A 24698-nucleotide genomic window follows, 5' to 3' on the forward strand; every position below is an offset into this window, starting at 1 on the left:
CAGTTTCAGGCAGTTCCTCTTGATTCAGTGGAACAGCATCCTCCTCTATGGGCATCTCCTTGACATCCCCTTCCTCATTTATTTCCATGAAGACAGGCCCTCTTTTCTTGTTCTCCTTCATTGCTACCCTCATGCTCTTTCTTTTTCCTACACTCTTCCTGTTCCCTCGAGGTAAAGGGACCTCTATTTGTTCGAGTTCCTCCTCCTCCTCCACTTCTTCTTTAACTGCAATTCCTTCCTGATCTTCCTCATCTTGTTTCTCTTCCTTTCCAGCCCTAACACTAGTAGAAAAAACCCTTATTGCAGCGGGCTTTTAGACCCCTGTTGCAGCGTACATCGTATGCTGCAACTGGGGGGCCTGCAACAAGTCTGAACTTGTTGCAGCGTACATGTTCGCTGCAAAAAGTGATTTGTTGCAGCGGGCTTTTAGATGTACGCTGCAACAAGTGCCAAAAAATTGGCAAAATTTTGGACTTGTTGCAGCGTACATATAAAAGCCCGCTGCAACAGACCCAACTTTTTGCAGCGTACATTTATTTGTACGCTGCAACAAGTCTGAATTACTCAATTTTTTGCAGCGTACATTTATTTGTACGCTGCAACAAGTCTGAATTTTTGCGAAATTTTTTTCCCTTGTTGCAGCGTACAACATATATGTACGCTGCAAAAAAGCACTTTTGGCGGGAAAATTCTAATTTTGTTTAGGGATACCTAGAGTGCCTTGCACCAAATATAGAAACCTGTCAAAACAATAATAGAATAACGCAACCTGTATAACAAATATAAAAACAACAACTGGAGTTTTGTATATATCCCAAAACCAAAAGTGCACATACCGATACATTTAAATACATTTACGTTCCAATTTCAAAGTACGCATACATTTTAACATAAAAGATTGTTCTATAACATCTAAACCAACACGATCAAGCGCCATCAGGTCAATAATAAATACTTGGTGGTAAAAAACTTCGCCCATTGCTCACGAACCACATCAATTTCCTCACTAGCATAAGGCGCAGTCCTCGGAGTATAGACCTTACAAAAACAAAAAATTGATGGAGCATATATTAGATCGATTAAATGCAAATGAAATGTCACATTTTAACATTCAAGCAACTAATGACAATGTATTAATAGTCTAGAATACGAATCAATTAGTTACTTAATTACCTCATCTAGCCGGCCTTCATAGTCATGTTGTAACGTGACTATCTCTAACATGAACTTCATAACGTAATAGCCACACTCAGTTCCGCCGATTTGTTGAGCACACTGATTAAGAAACATAATACTTTATCTTGCAAGGCCAATAATTAATAAAAACAAAGCAAAAAGCTAATTAAGAAACATGTTATACCTCTATATGAATGGGTTTACACGACTTAAAACTCGTTTTATTCGGACAATGCCCACCATTGCACTTGTACACTTGGTATGCCCTAGAAAATTAACGAAACATGGGTACTCATGAATATGATTTTGGCTTAGGTTTCTTAAAGACTAATGTAATTTGTAAGCAAAAGAACTTACAAACTCAAGATTCCCCATGCATAATCTGTTCGACGTGGATCTCTAGCAGAATCGAAAATATATACATAACCTCTACGTAGGTCCATCACGTATAAATTCCAATGATTTCTGTATAATTTATAAATGATATATTAAATATTTAATAACAATAATAATTAATATTTTATATGAAACTTATATAATATAACACACTTACTCTTGATTATATGGGATTAAAAACCAATTAGTTAGGTTAGGATTACCCATCTTCTCCTTTTCAATTTCAGCTTGGAAAATGTTTTTCAAATACATTGTTGGCGCTCCAGGGTCGGCCTTGATTCTAGTGCTTGACATAATCTCGGGACAAATGAACGAAATCCGAGACATTTCAAATGATTTGGCATGATCGTGCAATAAACACCTACAAAATAAACAAGATTACACTATTAAGATCGATAAAGAGAAAAAACTTCAAAGAAATAATAGTTTTATTAACAACAATAAAACATTTAATTACAATATGTAGACTTGGATCGCTGAAATGTTTAAGCACGCCCCGCGAAGGAACTCTCCTATATCAGACGCAGTTATGTATGTTTCTTGATCAAAATCCGAGTGCCAAACTGAGGCCGCCAATGGGATGGTAGTATTATCATATATATCATCAGGCGCCGAAGTCATGATAAACTGCAAGTATTTGCATGACGGGCCAAGACCTTGAATTGCATCGTGTACAAGTCCCGCTTTCTTGCTTTTGGTGGTTGATTCTTGTGTTTTACGATCACAACTACCCACGACCTCTAAGTTGGACTTAGGCTTAGAATTCGACTTCTTTGGATGCGAAAATTCCTATAACAATAGTCAATTAACATTAGTCATATAATAAGAATCAAATGAGTCATTAGGTTCTTTAGTTCAAAGTTGGGAGCGAAAATGTCATTTTAGCTCAATATATGACCTATAACGACCCAACGAGCCATAAATGTGCATAAATAGGTTCGAATGAGTTTTAGAAACTTAAAACTATGCATATTAGTCGTGTAATAAGAATCAAATGAGTCCTTAGGTTCTTTAGTTCAAAGTTGGGAGCGAAAATGTCATTTTAGGTCTATATATGACCTATAACGACCCAACGAGCCATAAATGTGCATAATTAGGTTCGAATGAGTTTTAGAAACTTAAAACTATGCATATTAGTCATGTAATAGGATTAAAATGAGTGTTTAGGTTCTTTAGTTCAAAGTTGGGAGCGGAAATGTCATTTTAGCTCTATATATGACATATAACGACCCAACGAGCCATAAATGTGCATGAATAGGTTCGAATGAGTTTTAGAAACTTAAAACTATGCATATTAGTCATGTAATAAGAATAAAATGAGTCATTAGGTTCTTTAGTTCAAAGTTGGGAGCGAAAATGTCATTTTAGCTCTATATATGACCTATAACGACCCAACGAGCCATAAATGTGCATAAATAGGTTGGAATGAGTTTTAGAAACTTAAAACTATGCATATTAGTCATGTAATAGGATTAAAATGAGTGTTTAGGTTCTTTAGTTCAAAGTTGGGAGCGAAAATGTCATTTTAGCTCTATATATGACCTATAACGACCCAACGAGCCTTAAATGTGCATAAATAGGTTGGAATGAGTTTTAGAAACTTAAAACTATGCATATTAGTCATGTAATAGGATTAAAATGAGTGTTTAGGTTCTTTAGTTCAAAGTTGGGAGCGAAAATGTCATTTTAGCTCTATATATGACCTTTAACGACCCAACGAGCCTTAAATGTGCATAAATAGGTTCGAATGAGTTTTAGAAACTTAAAACTATGCATATTAGTCATGTAATAGGATTAAAATGAGTGTTTAGGTTCTTTAGTTCAAAGTTGGGAGCGAAAATGTCATTTTAGCTCTATATATGACCTTTAACGACCCAACGAGCCTTAAATGTGCATAAATAGGTTCGAATGAGTTTTAGAAACTTAAAACTATGCATATTAGTCATGTAATAAGAATCAAATGAGTCCTTAGCTTCTTTAGTTCAAATTTGGGAGCGAAAATGTCATTTTAGCTCAATATATGACCTATAACGACCCAACGAGCCTTAAATGTGCATAAATAGGTTCGAATGAGTTTTAGAAACTTAAAACTATGCATATTAGTCGTGTAATAAGAATCAAATGAGTCCTTAGGTTCTTTAGTTCAAAGTTGGGAGCGAAAATGTCATTTTAGGTTAATATATGACCTATAACGACCCAACGAGCCTTAAATGTGCATAATTAGGTTCGAATGAGTTTTAGAAACTTAAAACTATGCATATTAGTCGTGTAATAAGAATCAAATGAGTCCTTAGGTTCTTTAGTTCAAAGTTGGGAGCGAAAATGTCATTTTAGGTTCGAATGAGTTTTAGAGGGTTTACCTTGGATGGTAAGTCTGTTGTCTTCTTTTGGGCCGCTAACACCGTTGTCTTTTTCTTGGAGCTACCATCCCTCTCTTTAGAAACATTAGACTTGGACTTCTTTTTAGGAGGTGAAATACAATCCTTTAAAATTCAACAAAAACAAGAGTAGGTAAGATGTCGAATGTGCTTGCGTGAACATATACATTCTAAACAATAAAACATATATACCTCGCCGTCTTCGAAAATCACTAAGTGTATGGGCCATTGCACAAAACTACCCAGAGCACCGCCTAAGTTAGTGAAACCATCTCCCGTAGGTACCGGAAGAATATCATCAACATGTCCGTCGTAAACAAAATCAACTTGGACTTTATAGTGACCAGGCTTCATCGATGTAAAATGTTGGGGCAATGCACCATCTGAGGGTTGTACCATACCATCCGCCACGACAATGTTGTTGCCTGAAACTTTCTCCTCAAGGGCAAGACGACATGGAGTCCTTTCCTTCATAAACAAAGGTTTCAATGCAACTTTGTAAGTGATACAGATTATTAAGTAAATGTCAACTAAAAACATAAAAGGATCAAGCAACTATGTTAAAAAAGAGTGACTACGTCGTACCTTTAGCTCGCGTGGTTGCGGCACTAAGATGTGACGAGTGGTTCTTGTAGCACTAACATCAAGGTCAACTCTGGCAGAATCATTTAAGTGGAGGTCATCAGGTATCGGGGTAGAAATGGAGTTTAGTTGTCCTGTTTTTAACAAGGTGCTTAGTTGCTTTTGGAGGGCCTCTGCCACCCTCTTCTCTACCCTTTTCTCTAATTCACCTTCAAACTCCTTTTTCACAGAAGCTCTGATTGATTCGTAATTTTCTGATGAAGCTTCACCATGGTCACTTCTACTATGTCGAATACACGGACCGAAAGCCTTTTTGATACCAACCATGCCACCTGTTCCCTTGACACGCCCACGATGATCTTTTTTCCCTATAGCTTTAGTGAGGGCATCCTCACCCTGTTCGAAAGAAAGATTTCCTTTTTCCTCTTCTGCGATGTACTCTAACTGCCAATTAGGAAAGTAAAATTACTTTATATTCTCTAATCAAAGCAAGTAAATATTAATTAATTATCGCTACTTACAGCTTTTGTTGCGATTTCAACAACTTCTGAATCGTTCGGGTCAATTTCCCACTTTCCCTCTTTATTTTGTACTTGATGGGCCAAAATCCACTCCTTTGATCTGTATTTTCTAACTCTATTAACATTTGAGGTCACTGATGAGTTCACCGAGGAGCTACTCGAGATAGGTAAAGCTGCATCTGGTGGAAGTCGTCCATCCTTTATCCAATCTAGTCGCTTTCTATTATAACCCTTTTGGCCGGTGCGATGTGGGTTCTTGTTGCATGATGCACTTTTCCTCGCCTTTTCACTACGAAGCTGTCAAAGACAACATAAAAAGATGGAAATAAATGTTTTTTCTGATAACTTTTTGTCCTAGAACCAATGTCAGTTTGCTACATGAAAAACTCTTTAAGGACAAGTTAAAGAAATATTATCATTACCAATGACTCTGGCAGGAAATAATGTTTAACAAAAGTCTTCCAATCATCCTCTGTGATATGGTTGTAGACATCCCAAGGCATCTTGTTTGTTTGATTTTTTGGCTTCTTTTCCTTCATAGTTATCCATCGGCGCACCAACTTGCTCTTGAAACAACTAAATCGTTTCGCCACACAAGAATGAAAATATTTCTCCCTCGAATGATTAGAATCATCAGTAATGTGGAACATAAGCTGTTAATAATTAAAAAAAGTTAAATTATAAAAATAGTATTTAAATCAAATTAAATAATCCCTAAAATATACAAATCAAGTTAATATCCAATGCTTACCTTAGTCTCCTCCCAAAACCCCTTCTTGATTTGCTCATCTACCTTTGGATATAATGGGACGTTAATATTAATTCTAGTAGCACAACTCCCAACTTGCTTCCCGTATTCATGAGACCATTGTCCATCGGGGACATTATATACATTATACTCAAGGAACATAGGCTTAGCGACTTTAACACCTTTTGACGGACCACGGCCTTTAATGGTCTTTGTAATCGTACTAACATCTTGTGATTCGTCACGCGTTGTGGGAGTCTTGCCACCTTCTGATTCATGCCTAACAACAATTTGGTTTTCATTCATCGTACCTATGTTGTTCCTGCATCAAGTAAAACATACAGAAGAGTGGTTACAAAATGTGCGCGCAGCAGCAAATCAGTGCTCTAGCATACAGAAGGATATCAGATCAGTGCAGATATCACAGATCAGATCAGCACTGATCAGTGCAGATCAGATCAGCACTGATCTGCACTGATCAGATCAGCACAGATCAGCACAGATCAGTGCTGATCAGATCTGCACTGATCAGTGCTGATCTGATCTGTGATATCTGCACTTCTCTGTTCTGCACTGATCTGATCAGCACTGAACTGTGCTGATCTGATCTGCACTGATCAGTGTAGATCAGATCAGCACAGATCAGTGCTGATCAGATCAGCACAGATCAGTGCAGAACAGATCAGCACAGATCAGTGCAGAACAGATCAGCACAGATCAGTGCTGATCTGATCTGCACAGATCAGTGCAGAACAGATCAGCACAGATCAGTGCAGAACAGATCAGCACAGATCAGTGCTGATCTGATCTGCAGTGATCTGTGCTGACCTGATCTGCAATGTTCCCCCCTTGTTGATTTTGTTCGAATTATAACAATATGACTGTTGCATCTGCAGCTTGAGACAGGTAGTCAGGTAAGTCCATTTTTTTAAAGTGAAACCATAGAGGAACAATTGACACTATTTTAACCAAATATTTGGTTAATAAAATTTCATCAAGGATTTGCAGATGCTAGTTTTATGGCAGTCAGAAGAGATAAATCAAGGTCAATTTTGAAACAACAGCAACTAACAGTACCACTCCCCACCAATTTTAAGTCTCTAGTTTGTGCAAAGGGGATCATGCAAAAGAGATGGCACTAATTGAAGAATGAACGAGAAATTTAAGTGTAAATATGTCAAAGCTCAACATAATGGAAAATCAATAAGAACAGCATAGAGAGAAAGAAATTTAGGGGCTGTTTGGTTCCCCAGACTTCCCCCTGGACTTGGATTCCCCCAAATTTCTATCAGTCTCTCATTGGTCAATGACTCAATGGTCACCACCATCATCCCAAATCAATCCACCCCACCCCACCATCACCTCACCACCACTATCACCGTCACCTCACTAGTCACCACTAAAGCAACTCTCACTTCCACCCACCATGGATACATCACCAGAAAAACCAACCTTCACATCCCTTCCTTGATCCATTTCACCCCTTTTCCCTCTTTTTATTCCTCTCCGCTTTTTGTTAGGGACCAAAACATCGCTTTACAATGTAATTGAACAATTGATAGAATACTAAGTTGACACATGCTCCGGCCTTCAAAGAATCAAATCATATCAAAGAATTTGAACTCTATAGCAGCAACAAGCCAACAAGCATGAAAAATTATATATGTGGAATGCACTGATCTGTGCAGATCTGATCAGCATAGATCAGTGCTGATCAGATCAGCACTGATCTGTGCTGATCTGTTCTGCACTGATCAGATCTGCAGAACAGATCAGCACAGATCAGTGCTGATCTGATCTGCACTGATCTGTGCAGATCAGATCAGCACAGATCAGTGCAGAACAGATCAACACAGATCAGTGCTACCCTCATCTGATCTGCATTGATCTGCATGTGCTGATCTGATCTGCAATGTTCTTTGTCATTCTTGGTGTGTTTGTTGAGGCAATATGAGAATGCAGGGCAGCTAACTCATTCTATAAACAAGTTCTATTAATCTAGTATAGTACGGAGTAGTATGTAAGTTAGATCGTAAAATGAAATTATGTAATTGAGTTTCACTTAAACTCAAGCAACAATCATTAAGAAACTTAATGAGGAAATCTGACAATCTCACTTCTCTTATATCATGAAATCATATACTCATATGAGATAAGTCTAGAAAACACCACTTATGCTAAAATGAGGCATTTTCGCTCCCAGCTATGAACTAACGAACATAAGGACTCATTTTAACCTTTTAAATGATTAATATGATTAATTTTAACTTTCCAAGACTCGATCCGATCTATTTATTCACATTAGAGACTTGTTTGGTCGTTGTGGTTCATATTTATGATAAAATGAGGCATTTTTGCTCCCAACTATGAACTAAAGAACCTAAGAACTCATTTTTAGGCTAATATGACACTTTCGCTCCCAACTTTGAACTAACAAACCTAAACACTCATTTTAATCCTTTTAAATGATTAATATGATTAGTTTTAACTTTCCTAGACTCAATCCAATCAATTTATGCCATTTGAGACTTGTTTGGTCGTTATGGTTCATATTTATGCTAAAATAAGACATTTTCGCTCCCAACTTTGAACTAAAGAACCTAAACACTCATTTTAATCCTATTACATGACTAATATGCATAGTTTTAAGTTTCTAAAACTCATTCCAACCTATTTATGCACATTTAAGGCTCGTTGGGTCGTTAAAGGTCATATATAGAGCTAAAATGACATTTCCGCTCCCAACTTTGAACTAAAGAACCTAAACACTCATTTTAATCCTATTACATGACTAATATGCATAGTTTTAAGTTTCTAAAACTCATTCGAACCTATTTATGCACATTTAAGGCTCGTTGGGTCGTTAAAGGTCATATATAGAGCTAAAATGACATTTTCGCTCCCAACTTTGAACTAAAGAACCTAAACACTCATTTTAATCCTATTACATGACTAATATGCATAGTTTTAAGTTTCTAAAACTCATTCCAACCTATTTATGCACATTTATGGCTCGTTGGGTCGTTATAGGTCATATATAGAGCTAAAATGACATTTTCGCTCCCAACTTTGAACTAAAGAACCTAATGACTCATTTTATTCTTATTACATGACTAATATGCATAGTTTTAAGTTTCTAAAACTCATTCGAACCTATTCATGCACATTTATGGCTCGTTGGGTCGTTATATGTCATATATAGAGCTAAAATGACATTTTCGCTCCCAACTTTGAACTAAAGAACCTAAACACTCATTTTAATCCTTTTAAATGATTAATATGATTAGTTTTAACTTACCTAGACTCAATTCAATCAATTTATGCCATTTGAGACTTGTTTGGTAGTTATGGTTCATATTTATGCTAATTTAGTCAACTAAGGTCAATTTAGGTCAATTTATTCAACTAAGGTCAATTTAAGCCCGCTCGTTTTGATTTAGGTCATTCTAGCTCAAGATTAGGAGACATGTTAATTAGCGCAACACTAGGAGAAAACGCACAACTCACCAAAAGTAAATACGTGCTTTATTTTCCGATTCTGAGAACTTCTGAAAAGACACAAATCACCGAAAGCTTCTGAAAATTTCTGACTCGGGGATCTCAAGTCATCTGCACAGAAAGTTAGAAAACTTTGGTCAGGAACAAAAGTAAGATGTGGAAGTACAGTAAGAATTAAAGAAAGCTAGAAAAGTATAATCATGAACACAATGGAAGTATAAAATAAGAATTAAAGATGTGGAAGTACAAACTACACCTTCCTAAATGCTAGAAAAGATACATTTAATCTGATATTCAGTTAGCTAGAATTACCTATTCCCAGAAGCCAACTCATCTTATTCATTTACGGTTTACAACCCAAATTCCTTCCCTATGATCTGTGCGCATATGATTAGTATTATTTGCATCTTCCTCCTCCGGTAACGGTTGAACAGCCGTTGGTAACAGGGGTGTTTCATCGTACTTGTCATACTCATCTTCATCCACAACATCATCAATACCCAGAATATTTCTCTTGCCTTGGGCAACTGCACGCCATATAGGATCAACATTGTCTACCACATAGAAAATTTGCTTAGCTTGTGATGCTAGAATGAATGGCTCGTCACTATCACTTAATCGATCAAAGTTAACCAATGTTAAACCAGGAAAAATTTCATCTTGTTTCACCCCATTATGGTTGTTGGCCCACTTGCACCGGAATACAGGGATCGTAAATTTGTTGTAATCAAGCTCCCATATTTCTTCGATAACACCATAATATGATTGTGTCGCATCAACCGGTCTTCTATCCTTGGCGCTTGCAAAGACCCTAGATGCTGCAACATGCTTCACTCCACTATTCTGCACCACACTCTTTTCATCTTGTCTTCTAGTGTAGAATGTGAACCCATTGATATCATACCCTTCATAAGACAGAACACATAGTCGAGGACCTCGAGCTAACCACTGGACCATTTCAGAAACATCTAGATTTTTTTTCATTTCCTCGGCTACTTCCTTCTTAAACCAATCAACAAATGTGCGATTATGTTCTTGCATCAACGCTCTTTCCTTCAACTTAGGATTCTTTTGTTGCAATTCTAGCAAATGCTTATCTATGTAAGGATTGACCTCGGTAAGATGCTGCAACACACAAAGATGTGCCTTATTCTTCCTTTCAGATGGAGGCGAGATCACATTTTTACCAATTACCCCATGCCCTTCGAGCCTCCCTGCATGACGAGATTTTGGAAGACCTATTTGCTCAAGCCTTGTTAAGAATTCAGCTACATATTGAGATATCTCTTCCTCAAGGACTCCCCGAATGATACTACCCTCCGGCCTTGCCCGATTCTTTGTTTTGTCCTTTAAATGCCCAAAAAATCTCTCAAAAGGATACATCCATCTTAAGAACACCGGACCACATAACTTGATTTCTCGAACTAAATGGACAATTAAGTGCACCATAATATCAAAGAAAGATGGTGGAAAGTACATTTCAAATCGACACAAAGTTTCAACAATATCATTGTGCAAAGAATCTAATTTCTCCGGATCAATCACTTTAGCACATATAGAATTGAAAAACACACAAAGTTTTGTTATAACATGTCTCACGTGTTTCGGCAATATCCCACGAAGTGCAATTGGCAAAAACACATTAATCATTACATGGCAATCATGAGACTTCATACCAACCAACCTAAGGTCCGAGAGAGATACTAGGCGCTTTACATTCGACGAATATCCCGAGGGAACCTTAATTCCATGTAAGCACTCACAAAACTGCTTCTTCTCCTTTCTTGACATTGTGTAACACGCTGGAGGCAGATAAGTCTTAGTACCACCCGCACCAGATTTTTCAACAGGCCACAAATCTGGTCGAATATTCCTCTTTTTCATATCTTTCCGCACATTCTCATTGTCCTTAGTCTTTCCAGGCATGTTTAGCAAAGTCCCAATGATAGCATCGCACACATTTTTCTCAATGTGCATTACATCGAGACAATGCCTAACCGACAAATCTCTCCAGTAGGGAAGATCCCATAATGGAGATACTTTCTTCCACAAAACACCCTTTTTAGACTTGGACTTGTAGCACTTGCCGTATTTGGTTTCAACATTTTTTATTCGTTCATAAACCTGTGATCCTGTCAAAGGCGTACGAGCTACTCTTTCCTCGGTGAACCCATTGAATTCTTTCTTCTTCTTACGATAAGGGTGATATCGACTGAGGTGCTTCCTGAAATCTGGGTAAACATTTTTCTTGAAATTATGCAACCATGTGGGCTTCATGTCCTCTTCACATATAGGGCATGCTTGTTCTCCTTTGGTTTTGTATCCAGACAAGTTTCCATATGCCGGAAAATCATTTATGGTACAAAAAACCATAGCTCGCAATGTAAAGCTTGAATTGGTGTGTGCATCGAACATTGAAACACCTTCATTCCACAATAATTTCAAATCATCTATGAGTGGAGCCAGGTACACATCTATGTCATTTCCAGGTTGCTTAGGCCCCGAGATGAGGAGTGATAACATGATATGCTTCCGCTTCATACACAGCCATGGAGGAAGATTATAAATTGCTAGAAGAACCGGCCATGTGCTATGTTGACTGCTTAGAGTTCCATATGGATTCACACCATCTGCACATAAAGCAAGCCTTAGATTTCTAACCTCCTTACCAAATTCAGGATATTTCTTATCAATATTTCTCCATTGAACAGAATCTGCAGGATGTCGAAGGAGTCCATCTTTCTTCCTCACTTCCGCATGCCACCTTAAGTTTTTTGCTTGTTTCTTCAATGAAAACATACGCTCAAACCTAGGTATGATTGGAAGATACCACAAAGACTTAGCAGGCGGGCCCCTCTTAGCTGAATTTGCCCCTTTGCGTTTGTAACGAGATGCGCCGCATGTTGGACACTCATCCAAATGTTCATGCTCTTTTCTGTAAAGGATACAATCATTTGGGCAAGCATCTATCTTGTCGACCTCTAAGCCTAAGGGACACATCAATTTCCTGGCATAATAGGTAGAGGTGGGGATATCATTCCCTTCCGGCAAAAATTCACCTACCCACTCCAATAAGGTGTCAAAGTGTTCATCTCTCCAACCACCTTTACATTTGAGGTTGTAAAGTATTGACACACATTCCAACTTGCTGAATTTTGTACAACCGGGATACAATGGAGTTTCAGCAGCCTTTGATACTTGTTCGAACATCTGAGGTCGTTCGTCCAAGTGATCTTTCAGCCCATCCATCATCTCATTTATTTCATCATCTTCTTCCTCATCATCATCCGTCTCATTATTCTCATAAATATCATCATCACTCTCATTACTCTGAACATCAAATTGATGGACACTAGAACTTGGACGATCAGGTATTGTTTCACCATGCCAAAACCAAACATGGTAATCTTGCTTAAACCCACGGCGAAATAAATGATCCTCAATTTCATCAATGTCACCTAACCGCTTGATATTGTTACAATCACGGCAGGGACAATAGATTTTTTCGGCTTTTGTACTCCGTTGGTGTGCTAAAGCACATCTAATGAACTCTGCGACCCCACTCAAGTATTCTGCCGTAGTATGGTCACCATACATCCAACGACGACTCATTACTAATAACAACAACAAAAGGTTCCACACATAAACACATATATTAAGAAGTCACAAAATCATTAAGAAGTTCCGCAAATCTTTGGTTACATCATTTAAGTTTATCAATGCTTCACTGAAGTGATATTAGAAGTCCAAAAACAGTCATAATAAGTAAAACGGAATGGATACTTAAGCATAGAATACTAATGTACACGTTTTATTATTACACTTACTATACTTATCCAAATTTTATTTATCGTAAAAATGATATGCACTTACTGTACTATTGATTTCAACTTTCAAAAGAGGAAAAGAGAAATTTTATGAAGATAATTAGATATATCAATACCTTATGCAATTGTTGAAATTCGAACAAGCACGATGATAGATTATGCTGGCAGTACGATCATCGCCCCTCTCTTCAACCATATGCGTATCTACCCATCTTCACAATTAACTGCAAATAAAAGAAATAATTGAAAAACAGCCAAAAAAATCAAAATAAAAACGAAAATCAAAACGAAAATCAAAACGAAAATCAAAACGAAAATCAAAACGAAAATCAAACGAAAATAGTTCGAGGGCCAAATTCAGATATTTCTCATAGAATGCATGTAACAGGAAATTAACTATCTACCACATCACCACATAGCAATCACATTATTCAAGTTATTGGCATTATCGCAGCATTCAAGTGCGGAACTAAGTGCTTACGTAACCTCGGGGAAGGAAGAAGGGTAATGCCAGAATAAAATCCTGTAACCTCGGGGAAGGAAGAAGGGAACTAAGGGCCTGATACTACTGATCTAAGTGATGTATTCAACACTTTGAGCATACTTGGAAATTAAAAAAATTAAAAAAAAAAAAAGGTAATCCAAAAGCCTCTTGGAAATCAGCAAAATAACATCCAAACAACAGTCTGAAGGGGTGAGTAGCAGTCAGCAACAGCCTTAGCCCATTCCCCATTACTTGGAAACATAGTGGCTGTGTGCTTTTTAAAGAAATAGATCTATACTCGGAAACATAGCAATCCCCATTTACTTCGTTGAGTCGTTAAGTTTCAAAAACGAAAATCAAAACGAAAATCAAAACGAAAATCAAAAACGAAAATCAAAAACAATAATCAAAACGAAAATCAAAAAATAAAATTGAACCCTAATCTGAAAACGAAAATAAAAAACGAAAATAAAAATTGAACACACCATACCACCGGAACCACGACGCCGAGCAACCACCGGAACCACGACGCGACGGGGAGATGCTGAACCACGGAACCAAGACAGCGACGCAGGGCTGAACCACGGAACCACGGAACCAAGACAGCGAAGCAGGGTTGAACCACGACGCGACGGGGAGATGAGCAACCAACGGAACCAAGACAGCGACGCGAGCTGAGCAACTCTTGGGTTCGACGGCGACGCGAGCTGAGTTCGACGGCGACGCGAGCTGAGTTCGACGGCGACCTTGGATAAGCTTGGAGCTATAGCAGAGAAGGAACAGAGATATGATTGAGCGCGGTTTGTACGTACGTTGCAACTAGGAAAGTAAAAATTTTAATTTGAAACGCGGACTTGTTGCAGCGGGCATTAACATGTACGCTGCAATAACTAAGGTTTGTTGCTGCGGGCTTTTATTTTGTACGCTGCAACAAACGCATTTGTTGCGAACAACTAAAATGTACGCTGCGATAACCCTTTAAAGGGTTTGACCCGCGTTGACCGACTGGTTGTTGAAGCGTATTTATACTTGTACGCTGCAACAAGGGGGCTGCAACAGGGGTTTTTTCTACTAGTGTAATGACTTTACCCTGAACCACTTTAAGATTTAATAGATGGAGCATTTCAAGTTGAAGGATTTGGGTGGATTTTAAGGGAATCACAAAGTATGGGCTAAGGTCAACTGAGAAGCTTTTGAAGATTTCTGTGAGAAGGGAGGAGTATGGAATTTTGAATTTGGGGATACAGGTGGATAAGTGTTTGATCATGATTGCAGGAAAGTTTATGGGAATTTTCCTTTCAAGACAATACATGAGACATGCATCAAACAGACTTGCTATGTTCCTTTTCTGAGTTCGAGGAACTACACCTCTCCACACAATATTAAACAGTAATTTTTGAAGAGGTGAAAAGCAGTTGTGTGAGGTGGAGGTGGATACTTTAGAATCTCCTCCAATGGAACCAACTATATCTTTCTCATCTACATTATCTATGGTCACTGTGATTTGACCTTTGAGCCACATATCAAAACCCCTATTGGGTGTACCAAACAGCTGTTCCAGATAAGAGGCATCAAATTCGATGCGAGTTCCATTCACTTTACTTGAGCATACATTATCAACACATGCAAAGTTCTTGCAGAATTCTTTCATAGCTTCAGGAATTAAGGGGGATTTGGCATAGGTACTCAACAGACTTACCCACTTTTGTTGTTCAAGGATTTCCATCAACTCTTTAAATTTCGTGGCTTCACACCATGTTGAGTTGATTGCGAACCCCTCGACCAGATTGTTTTCCTTTGCAGTGAGTTTCTTGGACCCTTTTACTTCCCCCTGAGTTTGAGCAATCTCCTCTGTTTCCTCGATGTTTTCACCAGAAGCTTCCACTCGTCGTTTTTTGGATTTTCTTGTGGAGGATCTAGGGTTTGAGATTGGGGATTTCATTTCGATGTCAGTGTTGGTTTGTTCCCCCTGAGTGATTGCGAGCATTGGATTGTGGGATCGAAGAGGAATTGGCGATTGAATGGGTGAGGTATCCATGGGAACAGGAGATGAAGGGTTTCTCTTTCGTTTGAGGGATGTGAGATCAGTGTTGTTGCTTGTGAGAACCATGGTTGAGGTTTTTATTTTATAGGTGGAAGGAGAGGTGATGTCAGTGGAGAAGGCGTGTGAGAGAGAGAAAGGGGGTTGCATGGATTGATTTTGGAAAGTGAAGAGTTTCTCCTATTTATTGCCAATGGAACCGTTCCAAACATTCTTTGAATATGGGTATTCGGTTTTTAATTAAAAAAAAAAAAAAGATAAAAATAAAAGGAAAAGAAAAAAAATTGTGTTTGACTTTGACTTGCTTAATTTCGTATTTCTGACTTAACTAGTTTGAAAGGAACTGCTTACCTTGCTCATTTGAAGTGTGAGTGAATTTGCCACGATGGTAAGCTTCAACTATGTTTGCACACAAGATTTTGTGTTTGTAATAGTCTATATGTACCATGATTTTTGCTTTTGCCTTAGAGGAACTCCAATTTGGCAATTACCTTAGCTTGATCATTCCGAGTTCCATTCTCATTTTCTCATGTTTCTCTCTGTTCAAAGGCTTAGTTAAAATATCAGCAATTTGGTGATCAGTTTGGCAAAAGTCTAATTTGATCAAACCTTTCTCAACATTATCTTTAAGGAAATGGTGTCTGATGTGGATGTGTTTGACTCGGGAATGATGAACCGGATCTTTTGAAATACAAATAGCACTAGTGTTATCACAATAGATAGGAACACAATCATAGATAATACCAAAATCTCTTAACTGTTGTTTTATCCATAGAATTTGTGAGCAACAAGCTGCAGCAGCTACATACTCAGCTTCAGCTGTGGATAGAGCAACAGTATTCTGTTTCTTGGAACCCCAAGAAACCATGCATGGACCTAGGAACTGTACCATACCTGATGTGCTTTTTCTATTCACTAAGTCACCTGCATAATCAGCATCTGCATATCCTCTTAGCTCGAAGGATCCACTTCTTGGATAGTAAAGGCATAGGTCATCAGTTCCTTTGAGATATCTTAGTATTCTTTTCACTGCAGTTAGATGGGACTCCTTTGGATTTGATTGAAATCTTGCACATAGTCCTACACTAAAAGAAATGTCAGGTCTACTGGCTGTTAAATATAATAGAGATCCAATCATACCTCTGTATTTTGTTTGATTCACACTTTTCCCATTTGGATCAGTGTCTAATCTGGTAGCAGTTCCCATGGGAGTGTGATTTACTTTGGCTGACTCTAGCTCATATTTCTTTAGGAGTTCCTTCACATACTTTTGTTGGTGTATCATGATTCCCTCCTCGGTTTGCTTGATTTGTAAACCAAGGAAGAAGTTGAGTTCCCCCATCATACTCATTTCAAATTCACTGCTCATCAAGCTTGCAAAATCCTTGCACAAATTTTCATTAGTTGCTCCAAATAATATATCATCAACATAAATTTGAACTACTAACAAGTCAGTTCCTCTAGATTTTAAGAATAAGGTTTTGTCTATTCTACCTCTTTTAAAATCATTTTGAAGGAGGAACTTTGATAATCTCTCGTACCAAGATCTAGGGGCTTGTTTTAGTCCATAGAGAGCCTTATCTAATTTGTAAATGTGATTTGGAAATTCGGGATTTTCAAATCCAGGGGGCTGTTCCACATAAACATCTTCCTCTAAGAAACCGTTTAAGAAAGCACATTTAACATCCATTTGATAAAGTTTAAAACCCATGAAAGCAGCAAAAGCAATTAAGATTCTAATGGCTTCTAATCTAGCAACAGGTGCAAATGTTTCTTCAAAGTCAATGCCTTCCTGTTGATTATAACCTTTGACCACTAACCTTGCTTTGTTCCTTATGATTGTTGCATGTTCATCTTTCTTGTTCCGGAACACCCATTTTAGCCCTATCACCTTCTGGTGCTTTGGTTTGGGTTCCAAGTGCCATACCTTGTTTCTTTTGAATTCATTTAATTCTTCTTGCATGGCAATGATCCAGTCAGCATCTTCCAGAGCCTCAGTGTGATTTCTTGGCTCAAATATGGAGAGGAACGCGTGGAATGCGCAAAAGTTCCTTAGTTGTGACCTTGTCTGAGTTCCTTTTCTGATGTCACTCACAATGAGTTCCATTGGGTGGGACTTTAGATGCTTCCAAGGTTTAGGTTGAAATTGAGCTACTGGTGTTGTGGCATTTTCGTCAGTTCCTTCTATGGCCTGAGTTCCCTGTTGGGGTTCCTCTGGTGTTGTTTCTGGATCTTCTTGGTTTTCTGCTTGTTCCTCTAGTACGGGAACCTCTTGATTTTGTTGAGCAGTTCCTCTTGCTGTGTGTTTGCTTATTTGGAACTCCTCATCATTTTCTGCAGCACGAGATAAACCAATCTCGAAAAATTCTTGTTCCTGTACTATGTCAGTTTTGTTAGATTCATCAAATATTATATGTACACTTTCCTCAACACACATAGATCTTTTGTTATAAACTCTATAAGCCTTGCTATTTAAGGTATATCCTAGGAACACTGCCTCGTCGCTTCTTTCATCAAACTTCCCCAAGTTCCTTTTTCCATTGTTGTGGACAAAACATTTGCTCCCAAAGGCTCTAAAGTAAGAGATGTTGGGTTTTATACCTTTTAGTAGCTCATAGGGGGTTTTGTTTAGGATTGCTCGAATCATAACTCTATTAATAATGTAACAAGCAGTATTGACTGCTTCAGCCCAGAAGTTCCTAGGCAAGGAACTGGCTATTAGCATGGTTCTTGCCATGTCCTCTAGGGTTCTATTTTTCCTCTCAACAACTCCATTTTGTTGTGGAGTTCTGGGAGCTGAGAAATTGTGGTCCATACCTTGTTCCTTGCAGTATTCATCGAATTTGTAGTTTTCAAATTCTGTTCCATGATCTGATCTTATATGGATCAGTTGGTGACCTGTGGTTTTCTGGATTTTCTTTGAAAATGTAACAAACTCATCAAACGTTTCATCCTTGCTTGTTAGAAATATGACCCAAGTAAAGCGAGAGTAATCATCAACAATAACTAATACATATTTTTTCCCACTCCTGCTTTGAATTCTCATTGGTCCACATAAGTCCATATGGATGAGTTCCAATGGTTTTGTGGTGCTTACCAATTTCTTAGATTTAAAGGAACTTCGGACATGCTTGCCTTTTGCACATGCATCACACACTTTATCAGTTAGGAACTTGATTGAGGGGAGACCTCGAACCAGTTCCTTTGATCTTAGTTTGTCAAGCAACGAGAAACTAGCATGTCCAAACCTCCTGTGCCATAGTAGGGAATTTTCTTCAAGGGCACTGAGGCAGGTTAGATTGTTCCTGGGAACTGTATTGAGATCCACAGAATATGTGTTCCCTTTACGAGTTCCTTCCAAAATAACCTTCCCAGTGTTATTGTTTATGATTTGACAGTTTTCAGAAGTAAAACTTACAGAGTTTCCTTTGTCACAGAATTGAGAGATGCTTAGTAGACTGTGCATCAAACCCTCGACTAAAAATACATTTTCAATGGCGTAGGAACTTGACCTTCCAACTTTTCCAATTCCAATAATTTCTCCTTTCATGTTGTCTCCAAAGGTCACAGTTCCTCCATTGTAGGCTTCTAGTGAGAGGAATTTAGATTTGTCTCCTGTCATGTGTTTGGAACACCCGCTGTCGAGATACCACGAGCTGTTCCCCTTCACTAGAATCTGTAAAGAGATCAAAGGTTAGTTACAGGAACTCGGGTTTCCTCGAGTTCCTTTTCAACTATAACTTCAGACTTCTTAACCCATTTTTGTTTTACATAATTTATGTTTCTTTGATCCTGTTCCTTCATCTTGGAACACTCAGTACTTATGTGACTTCCACTTCCACATGAGAAGCAGACTTTTACACTAGGAAGATCCACATACTTCTTCTTATGACTATTTTTATGGTTAAAGCCCAATCCTTCTGTTCTCTTAGATTGAGCATTCTCAATCCATTTGGGAGGAACTTTAGGTGGTTGTCTCTGTGCCCTGGCCATGGATAGTTCCCTTTCCAGTTTCTCTTTTTGTTCCTTTGTGGTGATCAGATCTTTGTTTAAATTTTCTAAGTCGATGTTAAAAATTCCCATGTTGATTTCCAAGGATTTTGTAGGATCTAAACTTAAATTAAACATCTTATATTGACTGAGTTGAACTTGTAGAAGGATGTTTTCATTTCTAATTTTTTCGAATGACTCATTAATAGAGGTATTTCTATCTAGTAATTCAAAGAACCTGCCTTGGACATCAGATCTAATATTGTTCAGATAATTTATGTGGTCTTTACTGAGTTCCAAGGCTCTATCACTTTGTGCTTTTAATATACTTAGCTTTTTGTAATCATCTAGAGTTTCTAGCAACAGTTCAATTAGTTTTGACTTTGAGAGACACTGAAGAGTGGAGGAACTTACTTCTTCTGATGGAACTTGATCAGTTCCTTCTGTTCTAGCCATAAGGCAGAGATTTGCAGTTTCTTCATTTGGTTGTTCCTCATCGTCTTCTGAGTCTGTTGCTTCGCCCCATGCAGCTATCATGGCCTTCTTGAAGTTTGGTCTGTTGAAGGTAGACTTGTTAAAGCGATCTTTGACCTGTTCCTTCCCTTTTCCTCTGGTCTTGTCGTTCTCCCACAGAGGGCATTCACGAATTTGGTGATCAGTTTCTCCACATTTGAAGCAACCTTGCTCAGTTTTGGAACTAGTGATTTTCTTGGCAAAGTTCCTTCCTTTCTGGTTTCCTGGTTTGAAGTTCCTGTAGAGCTTTCTCATTCTTCTGACCAGCATGGCAGCCTCTTCTTCATCTGGTTCAGATTCATCGAGTTCCTCAGCCTTTAGAGCAAGTCCTCGATTTCTTGAGCTCTCGGGAACAGCAGCTCCAAGATGCAGTTCGTGTGTCATCAAGGAACCAGCAAGTTGTTCAATGTTGAACTTGGTGAAGTCCTTGGTCTCAAACAGTGCAGTGACCTTTGTTCTCCAGCGATCATCTTGTGGCATGCTTCTTAGTATTTTTCTTACCTGTTCATCTGTGGGAATGATTCTACCAAGAGAAACTAATTCATTGGTTATGTTAGTAAATCTAGTGAACATTTCTTGAATAGTTTCTTTTGGAAGCATCTCAAATCTTTCATATTTAGACATCAAAAGGTCAATTTTGGAACGCTTAACTTCATTAGTTCCTTCGTGGGTTACTTGAAGTAGTTCCCAAATCTGTTTTGCGTTCTTGCACCCCATGACTCTGTTGTGTTCATGAGGTCCAAGCCCGCAATGCAAGATTTTGACAGCCATGGCATTCATCTCATATTTATCAAAGTCTTCTTTAGAAAATTCAGACATTGGTTTAGGAACTACCTCGTTTTCAGCATTGGTCTTTGTTACCTCGAAGTCTCCAACTTCAATTACACGCCAAACTTGGTAATTTTCAGCTTTGATGAATATCTCCATTCTATTCTTCCAGTATGAGTAGAACTTGCCATTGAACATAGGTGGCCTTTGTGTCGAGTAACCTTCTTCCAGTTTCTCTTGTGAGTTCATACTTTCAGGAACTTGACTCAAACAGGGTTTCCTGTGTTTTGGTGAGTACTGGCTCTGATACCAACTGTTATTCCAGTAGGAACACGCACAAGAGGGGGGGGGGGGTGAATTGTAATTAGAACTTTGATAAAGTTTCTTGCGGAACTTAAGAAACAATTAAGAAACTGAGAATAGAGAAGACAATAACAACAATTGTGAAAACTTCTTGATACTAATCAAGAAGAGAATTCTTTTATTATGGTAATGCCTCGATTACAATAATCTCTCCAACACAAGTTCCTCTCAAACTCGTGTTCCTCACAGTAATCTACTTCGATTACAACTCCTTAACTTCTCTCTCTCAGACTTAAACTCTAAGTCTAAACAGGATAACTCTATCCTTACTAATACAAAATATAATTCGTGTTTGGATAACTCTAGATATTAATAATGCTTTTGTGAGGATATAAGAAACTTAGGAACTTTGAATTAACTAGGACACAAACTGTTTTAGAAAATCTTAGACAAAACGTTTTTAGGAAAGCAAAAACTCTCAGAATGTTTGTGTACTTTAAACCAAAAACGATTTCCCTTTTATAGTGTTTATCCTTAGGGTTAGTTCCCTTCAAAACCTCAACTGCTAACTGCCAGCACTTTGGTCTCCACGTCCCTTGACTTGAGGAACAAGGGGAAGACCACTTCCCACGTTCAGCCATGAAGCAGTTGGTGATTTGACTCAATCAAACCCTAAAACATTTCTTTAAAACAGATTTTATTTATCTACAAAAACTTAGGAGAATATTTAGGAAAATAAGTTTTGTTTAAATAAAATAAAACGTAAATCTATTTTATATTAAATATGCAAAACTTGTTTTTATTTATGAAATGTTTTCCATAAAAATCGCTTCCAATAAAATAAATGGCCTAATTAAATCATAAGTTCCTTGAGTACTCTATATACCATTAGCATAATTAATATTTACATAAAATTCTAAGTACAGTGGACTACCTAGACATCATGTCTTCCCTTTGTCTGGAACTTGCAACTCAGAAGCTTCAGACGTTCCAGCCAAGGAACATTGATGAGTTCCTCTCTAGCTAACACAGGAACTCTTGGCTATGAGTCTGTAATAGTTCTTGTGGATATTCGGAACTCTTGATATGTAACTGTGTTGCTCCTCTTGTGACTTCAAACTGGAACAGATACAACTTCCAGCTCTGAAACTCCATTGACTGTTCCAAGTGTACCTCAGGAACTTCACCAGTTTATTCAAGTTCCTATCCTAATAGAAACTTGGGCATATGCCTGTTCAAAGTCATTTAGCAACCATAATCAGGAAGTTTGCAATATGTGTGTGTCATCAACCAAAACATAGGAACAACATTAGGCTTAGGGGTTTAGAGTCAATACTCAGAATAATAATTGTATGTTGTTCTTTTTTCATGTCGAACTTAGGGGTCTATTTATAGGAAAGAGTGGAGGAGAAATATAGATTTTCAGGAATTTGAATACGAAACGGATGAGGAAAAGAATCCTTCCCAGGTATTTTCGGCGCCCAGCTCTGGGCGCCAAAGATTTCGGCGCCCAGGGCTGGGCGTTGAAAATAGGGTCTGGGCAGAATTCTTTGTCAGATTGGACTCTAGAGTACGGAGTCCATTAAGAGACTTACTCCGAGTTATTTGGTGCGTATTAACCTTGTGACGGAATGCGTCTGGGCCCGTTACGAACTCTAGGCTCGTTAGGATTTTAATTAATACGTGACTCTTATTTTCGAATCATATTAGGAATAGGATTCTCTCGTAATCTCTATCTCATTTAGGGTTTATGTTGGAGTGCAGCACCTAATTCTGACAGGTTTCTATCTTTTATGACTTGCCACTTTTAACAACTACCCATTACGGCAGTTACTATTTTTAGCAGGTTTCCATAAATAGCAGGTTTCTATAAATAGTAGGTTTCAGATGAAATGAAAAGGGGAATTGTGATTAGTTATTTTATAGGAGATGCGTTGTCAAGTGGAGATTTATGTTTTCATCATCGAACCTTCCCTTTCGGAAATGGGGACAAAAGTAGGTGTCTACACAAACCCACTTTCAACCTCCTACTTGGACGCCCTTAGCTCCACGACTTGGGAGGAGTGTCAAGTCTACACCAAATGGTGAGATTTAACCATAACGGAGTGACCATGGCCATACACTCCCCGCCCTTCGATGTTAGTTGCTCTACGGTCAAAACGGTTGGCGTAGAGGAAGACTTGTACGAATTCCAAATGGATGATACAATACAAGTCATTTATGAATACGGCCCATCATTCCTAGACCCTCATGCATCTCGGATCATTCCGAACATACTACTATCCCAAGGCTACCTCCCTAGAATGCCACTAGGCCTAGGGGAGAAAAGAACCATCTACCTCCCTTTACCTAGCACTTCGACTTCTTTTGGTTTGGGTTATAAGCCGGCATAAGACAATATAGCCCAATGCCTATCAGAGCTGCGCCTCAAAAAGACTAAAGTTAAAGATGGACGCAGAAATCCCTTGCCACCATACCAACGGACTCTAAATGGTATATTTGTACGTAAATGAGAGGATTACCCTTGCTATAACTTCCCTGAACCGCTAATTCAGGAAGGCATAAGAAAGCCAGGGATCGAGATTTTGCATGACTGCGATAAGTTGGACGAGACACCCCACCTTACCAACATTAAATCTAACACCACGGAATCCATGGATTCCTAAGATTTACGGTTATTATTCGATGAATTGAGGTCACTAGGAGACAAAGTTGTTGACATCGCCCTGCAAGACGAAGGATTCAATCCTTCCCGGTTAATAGTTCCGTCAACCACCCTGGAAGAAGAGGCCAAGCACGAATGGTACAAATCTCTTTAATGGATCAATTCAAGAGGGATCGAGTTCATAATGGCTATTGGAGAAGGACCAAAATTCTTCGAGAACGAATCCGACATCTGAGTCAAAGAGTCTAGAAATAGTTAGCGCGTGGACCCATTTATTTATGTTTTCATAATAAGTCTGGAAGACTTCATCCAAACCATTTAAATTTTCAGCTTTTTTTCGATGTACTTTTTTAATTTAAATTCAATAAAGGCAACAATTTAAGTCCACAATATGTTCACAAATTAACCATAATTTAAATGTTTGCGAAGTAAAAGGACATATAATTAAGGGTCCACTCTAGACCCACCAAACGAAGAATCGTTCTGTCTTCCGAAGTGATTTAAAGACAGCAAAACCACTTTCATCCCTTTCATTGACCAAATAGAAGAAACCGAAAAAATGCAAAACAAAAAAAGAGCCATAACTTTCCCCATTTTTGAAGACAAACAAAAAAAATATCAAAAGAAGAGAAAGAGAAAAAGAAAAGAAAAAAGCCATAACCTCCGCCCATACCATCTTTGAGTATGAAGCTAGCAAAGAAACAAAAATAATATCCCGGAATTACACCATTACAGGGAAAAAAGTCTATACAAATGGACAACAACAACCAAAGTTTTGGCCCACAAAATAAAATTACGTAATACAACA

General features: G+C 38.2%; 2 protein-coding genes across 2 annotated transcripts; both read right to left on the reverse strand.

Moving 5' to 3' along the window:
• Nucleotides 1-783: 783 nt before the first annotated feature.
• LOC130461970 (uncharacterized) lies at nucleotides 784-2354 on the reverse strand. The gene is made up of 6 exons (XM_056830289.1): nucleotides 2030-2354; nucleotides 1730-1933; nucleotides 1534-1641; nucleotides 1361-1442; nucleotides 1174-1275; nucleotides 784-1038 (listed from the first exon to the last, which is right to left on the reverse strand). Exons 1-6 carry the CDS (start codon nucleotides 2191-2193, stop codon nucleotides 937-939), a joined length of 762 nt encoding a protein of 253 aa, XP_056686267.1. The 5' UTR covers nucleotides 2194-2354; the 3' UTR covers nucleotides 784-936.
• A 1548-nt stretch (nucleotides 2355-3902) lies between these two features.
• LOC130461369 (uncharacterized) lies at nucleotides 3903-14686 on the reverse strand. Its single transcript, XM_056829449.1, has 9 exons — nucleotides 14096-14686; nucleotides 13243-13350; nucleotides 9309-9410; nucleotides 5805-6123; nucleotides 5476-5706; nucleotides 5054-5350; nucleotides 4536-4976; nucleotides 4143-4418; nucleotides 3903-4055 (listed from the first exon to the last, which is right to left on the reverse strand). The coding sequence occupies exons 4-9, from the start codon at nucleotides 6105-6107 to the stop codon at nucleotides 3903-3905; spliced, it is 1701 nt and encodes a 566-aa protein (XP_056685427.1). The 5' UTR covers nucleotides 6108-6123; nucleotides 9309-9410; nucleotides 13243-13350; nucleotides 14096-14686.
• Nucleotides 14687-24698: the final 10012 nt, after the last annotated feature.

This window comes from Spinacia oleracea, chromosome 5 (genome assembly GCF_020520425.1).
Source record: "Spinacia oleracea cultivar Varoflay chromosome 5, BTI_SOV_V1, whole genome shotgun sequence".
NCBI classification, from domain to species: domain Eukaryota; kingdom Viridiplantae; phylum Streptophyta; class Magnoliopsida; order Caryophyllales; family Amaranthaceae; genus Spinacia; species Spinacia oleracea.

Bases quoted from the DNA above. Each gene is read 5' to 3' on its own strand.
- LOC130461970 (XM_056830289.1), bottom strand. From the start codon at position 2,193: ATGACTTCGGCGCCTGATGATATATATGATAATACTACCATCCCATTG. The intron at 1,642-1,729 runs GTAAGTGTGTTA...TAAATTATACAG, and splicing joins TTAATCCCATATAATCAAGA to AAATCATTGGAATTTATACG. The intron at 1,039-1,173 runs GTAATTAAGTAA...TGTTTTTGTAAG, and splicing joins ATGAAGGCCGGCTAGATGAG to GTCTATACTCCGAGGACTGC.
- LOC130461369 (XM_056829449.1), bottom strand. From the start codon at position 6,107: ATGAATGAAAACCAAATTGTTGTTAGGCATGAATCAGAAGGTGGCAAG. The intron at 4,419-4,535 runs GTACGACGTAGT...TTGTTTATGAAG, and splicing joins CGCAACCACGCGAGCTAAAG to GAAAGGACTCCATGTCGTCT. The intron at 4,056-4,142 runs GTATATATGTTT...TGAATTTTAAAG, and splicing joins TGATTTTCGAAGACGGCGAG to GATTGTATTTCACCTCCTAA.